At 57.2% G+C, this 5,284-nt stretch overlaps 1 protein-coding gene across 1 annotated transcript in view; it reads left to right on the top strand.

Moving 5' to 3' along the window:
- Positions 1–5,010: 5,010 nt before the first annotated feature.
- The window catches only part of DLG3 (discs large MAGUK scaffold protein 3), a 185,201-nt gene continuing 184,927 nt past the window's right edge, over positions 5,011–5,284 (top strand). Inside the window, exon 1 of the mRNA XM_050964919.1 lies at positions 5,011–5,136. Within this exon, the coding sequence (XP_050820876.1) occupies positions 5,121–5,136 (16 nt within the window). The 5' untranslated portion in view covers positions 5,011–5,120. The remainder of the gene's footprint in view (positions 5,137–5,284) is intronic.

The following is a 5,284-nucleotide window of genomic DNA, read 5'->3' as shown; positions in this document are numbered from 1 at the left end:
TTGTATAAATGCCCCCTGCACAGCAGGTTACCACAGCAGGGACTGGTGCAGCTGCTGCTGCTGTGAACTGGCTTTTACTAGCTCCTGAAGCGTGGCCGCAGAGAGGCTGCTAGAGGTGGGAGGGGAGCCTGAAGGGTTTCGTTTACAGGGAGCCAGGTTTAAAGTGCTCCTGGCCTTGTGCCATAGGGGAGCCTAGGACTAGATTGCTTTGAGCTGTGTCTGGGGAAAGGGGCAGGAGCGCATCATAGGCCCAGGCAGCTGGGCTGCAGTGTGGGCATCCTAGTGCAGCAGGATGGAAATGAAGGGTCCCTCACTGAGCAGAGGAAGCCCATTATCCTCCTTGAGGCTTTGACACTGACTGCTAGGCATGTGTGTGGGATGTAACCGTAGGCCCAGAGCCATGGGACCCCGACTCTGCTTGTCTAGTGGAAGAGATGGGGTTTGGCTTTGGATGGAGGGGATCGTGTGGGGGGCTGTCTGTCCATACAGAACACAGGTGCTGGGTGAAGGCCCCTGAAGCACCATCCCTGGACTGGGTGTGAAGCTATCCTGCTGGTGCTGGGGTCAGGGGGTGTGCTGGGGCATGAAGCAGTGCGGCCTCTTTGCTGCAGGGGTCTCAGCCGCATGTCTGTTTTACTTGTTCTTAATTATGTATGTTAATAAACTGATCCAATTGGATTTAAAAAACCAAACGACTAGCAGGTCTGAGCTGATTCTAAACTCTCCTAAAGGGACCCCTGGCTCTAGGAGCTGACATCCATCAGCTCTTCGGGGGCAGGCCATGTCTCTGGTCTGTCTGGAAAGCCTCTGGCCCAGCAGGGGTGCTGGAGATGAGGCATCCCTGTGTATACTAGTGAGGTCAGAGTGTCAAGCAACAGCTCTGAGCGAGGGCCTCACCGCACTGAGAGCGTGAACAGGGAAATCCCAGCTCTTCACTGGGCCTGCTGGGGGCCTGGGCTACTCCCATCCTGCTCTGTGCTCTGCTTTCCCCATCTGTAAGAGCCGGAAGCTGCAGCGGGCTGGAAGGATTAGTTTATGGTGGCTGGTCAAGTGCCGCCTTGGCTGGGATGTGCCAAGTCACCAGTGGCTGTCCTGAGCAGTGTGCTCAGCAGGGACAGAGTGCTCACAACAGCGCCAACACACACGTGCTCTCACTGAGCAGTGCCCTGACTGTGGGTACCCACCTAGGGCCTGATTCCCATCAGAATCTGTAGGAGCTTGGTATGTCTGCGGATCAGCCTGAGGTGAGCATCAGCATTAGGAACTACACTGCTCCCTCGATATAATGCTACCCGGTATAAAATGAATTTGGATATAACGCAGTAAAGCAGCGCTCTGGGGAGTGGGGCTGTGCACTCCGGTGGATCAAAGCAGGTTCAATATAACACAGTTTCACCTATAACGCAGTAAGATTTTTTTGGCTTCCAAGGACGGCGTTATATCGAGGTAGAGGTGTGCTTTTGGAAAACTGGACCTTTCTGTGGGTAAGGATGCAAAAAGCAAACATGCGAGCTGTGCTATCTGTGTTCTGTCACCACCACCTAGTGTCGAAACAAGGAACTGGCACCTCTTGTTACTGCGGCGTTGTAGCCAGGTCATCCCAGGACAGCGAGAGACAAGGTGGGTGAGGCAATATATTATTGGCCCAACTGCTGTTAGTGAGAGACAAGCTTTGGAGACCAGTCCTCATCCTCAAAGGAAGCCTGTGCATGACCATCAACAGACGAGCCAGGGAGCTTAAATTCATAACTTGGCTAGACCCTAAAAATCATGGACTGAACAGACACTGGAGTTATGGCTCATTACAATGATCTTTAACCCACTAACTCCCCTCTTGGTCCTGTGACCGTGGGGTGTTAACAGGCCCTGTACCTTGTCTGGTGCCTTAGAACGTGCGCTAGCTTAGCGTACGGAGTTACCTGTTCTCCGCGTCCCAGCTCAGTACCAGGGAGTTCCTTTCCCAGGCCTGGACAAGAGCTTGCTTGAGACCCAAAGTTTTGTGTCTCACCACCAGAAGTTGGTCCAATAAGAGAGATTCCCTCACCCGCTATGGATAAAACACTCCAAGCTGGGGGATGGCAAATGGAGCGGGATCAGGCCCAGCAGTGACAAGTGTCAGTTTTCAAGTTGTTTTCAGTACAAGCTGTGACTGCAGTGGGGCTCAGCGTGCAGGGTGGGGGCTGGAGCTGAGCCTTGGACCTCTGCCCAAATCAACTGGCCTTTGGGGCATGTGAGCAGGAGGAGGGAACGGAGGATTCCCCTGACAGCAAAATCTCTAGGTTCCCTGTCAAACTGCCCCCTTGCTCCAGGTATGGGAGTCTGTGTGACTAGTCATAGCACAGCTCCAGGGAAAATGGGGCTGAATTTAGCAGTGGGCAGAGGTACTGAGTGTGCACCTCAGAAGCTGAAGTTGTGAATGGGCTGGTCCGCAGAACACTTTCCAACCTATACAAGCAACTTTCCAAATACTCTGGGTTCCTGCTGTCCTCCCTGTAAAATGCTCTCTGCACTGGGGAGGGTGCACAGGCCTAGGAGCTGGCTCTCCTTCATCTCTTCTCGAGTGTCTGAAGTTCTGATGCCTTCTGTTTTCTATGTACTGCGCCTTTCGATGTCTAAGCACCCTCTCTTTGTAGGAAGGTTCAGCAACAATCTTGTTCTCAGTTGCTGCAGCTTGGAACAGAGGAGAGGTGAACACTGTGAGGGACAGTTTTTAGACAGGGCTGGCTCCAGGCACCAGCGAAGGAAGCAGGGGCCCAGGGCAGTCAATAGAAAGGGGTGGCACTCTGTCCGTGATTGGGACAGCACGGCCAGGTCTTTGGCGGCAATTTGGCAGTGGGTCCTTTACTCCCTCTCTTCCTCTTCAGCAGCATTTCGGCAGCAGCTCAATCAGGTTTTTCTTTCTTTTCTTTCTTCGCTGCTTGGGGTGGCAAAAAAGCTGGAGCCGGCCCTGTTAGCAGAGGCTGTAGTGTGGGGGTGGGGGAGGAAAAATACCTCCTTGCTGGATCCAGGGCTGCCGGGGGGCAAGTGGGGCAATTTGCCCTGGGCCCTGTGAACCCTGGCCGAAAAATGCCTTCCCTAGCTAGAGGCACCTTTTTTAATTTTTACTCACCCGGCAGCAGTCCGGGTCTTCAGTGGCACTTTGACGGCTGGCCCTTCATTCGCTCCGGGTCTTCAGCGGCAGGTCCTTCAGTGCGAGCACAAGTGAAGGACCTGCCGCCACCGAAGACTTGGAGCGCTGCCCGGTGAGTACAAGCGCCACAGTGGGTGGTGCCTTTTTTATGTCTGCTCCCCTGCTTTGCCCCAGGCCCCCCGAATCCTTGGGGTGGCCCTGACTGGATCCATCCTGGGCTTTCCTTCCTGCAACCCTAGGGCACTGCCCAGGTCTGTTCTAAGAACCAGCGTGCTTAGGAACCCCGGGCAGCTACTTTGCTCTGTTGTACTCTAAGCTGCAGCTCTCGATCCCATTCCAGTCCTACTGCTGCCCTCTCCATAGCGGTGGTGTCCTGCTACCTCAGCCTAGCTTGTGGAGTCTTAGTGTCCCAGACTGCAGCACTTAACTTTGGCAGCCTACTCTCCCTCCATGCCTCCTGCTGGGGCCTCTAGCTAAACGCTGTGATGATGGCACCCTTGAGTCTTCATCCCTGGCTTCCTGCTGCCCTACCTTTTTGAGTTCTCTCTCTCCCTCCCCAGACCCTTGAACTGTGTATTAACCAGGCTCGTGGTAGGAAACGGAGCTGCTGCTCAGTCATCACACTGTCCATCCTCCCCTCCCAGTTCAGCCCCTAGGTGCTCTAGCAAGGGATGCTGCGGGGGGCTGCCACACCCCCAGGCCTGAAGCGGTTTCCATTATATCCAGGGTTTACAGCTTGGTTCAATAGCTCTCAGCACCCCCTTGTACACATTGTTCCAGCACCCCTTGTTCTGCCCTCCCTTTCACCCCTTGATCCTGACCTTCAACCCTGGACTCCCCTGGCCAGAGCTCTGCCAGTGCCATGCTGCTCCTTCCCGCCCCTTATCCCAGCTGTAAGCTTCCCCCAGCTCTCCTAACGGCCCTCAGCGCACGTGCACACACACCCCCTTAATTCCCAGACCAGCGTGCAGTAGTTCTGGTGAGGTCAGCAAAATCACTTCACATAATTTGAAGTCCTATTAGGGCAAAGGCCACCGGCCTGTGGGGTGCGCTCCCCTGGAGAGCACAGAGGAATGTTTGGAGGGGGAAGCACCTGGGGCCTTGGGCAGCCCCCACAAGGGGATGGGGGGAGTGCTACCCAGCTCTGCTTTCAGCCCTGCCCCCAACTGTGGCCCCAGCCTCTTACCCCTGCCTGTGTCCCTCCCTCCAACCCCCCAGACCTGCAGCCCCACTCCCAGCCCTGGCTCAGGGGGAGGGGCATGGACAGGGGTAATGGAGGTGGGGCGGCACAGCATGAGGGTGACCAGGGGACAAGTGTGAAAAATTGGGACACTATTTTTCTGCGGGAGGGTGTGACAGGTGTCTATGTATGCAAAGCCCCTAATATTGGGGAGGGGCTGGTCCCCCAAAGTCCCACCCCCCTGGCTGCTGGGCCTGGCGTCCCTCTCCTCTGGCAGTGCCAGGGTTAATGTCCGGCCCGGCCCAGCACTGCCTTAGAACCAAGCCCTGAAGTGCTGACACAGGCGGCAGGGCTGGGCCAGGCCCGGGTCCAAGGGACTGTGCAGGGCCAGGCCCCCCTTCCCCTGCTGCCAGCAGTGCAGGCCAGCCCTCCTCCATGGCTGGGCCCGCCCCTGAGCCAGCCCAGCCCCTGCACTCCACACAGCCCAGGGCGACAGCAGGGAGCTCACTGCTTCCCTGGCCTGGCAGAGTTGGCGTGGGCCTGGCCTGAGGGGCTCGCCTGGGGCTGCCCTGGGGCACGGTCCCAGCACTGGCCAGGCTGGGCAGTAACTAGGGGGAGAGGGCCGGTTCCCAGACTGCAGGAGCCTTTGCGGCTGGGGAAGGAGGCTGCCAGTTCCTTGTATCGCTTTCCCAGGGCAGCTTGCTCCCTCCAGGGACCGGCCTGAGGGGCTGACATGAGGGCAGGCACCTGGGGCCACAAGCACTGGAGGAAGCAGCTGCCAAGGGACCCACAGCTCTGCCAAGCGGAGAGATGATCAGTAGGCAAGGTAAGGACTGGAGCCCGAGCCCTGGCCAGGCTGCTGGGGCGAGGGCAGGAGACACCTGGCACTGGGGCCAGCCAGGGAGGCGCAGAGCCTCAAACAGCCCAGCCCAGAGCTGCCTTGGCAGTGCCCCAGACCCAGAGAGAAGGAGCTT

Source organism: Gopherus flavomarginatus, chromosome 8 (assembly GCF_025201925.1).
Source record: "Gopherus flavomarginatus isolate rGopFla2 chromosome 8, rGopFla2.mat.asm, whole genome shotgun sequence".
Lineage (NCBI taxonomy): Eukaryota > Metazoa > Chordata > Testudines > Testudinidae > Gopherus > Gopherus flavomarginatus.
Note: the sequence above shows the minus strand (reverse complement) of the source record. Positions and strands in the feature narration are given on the sequence as shown.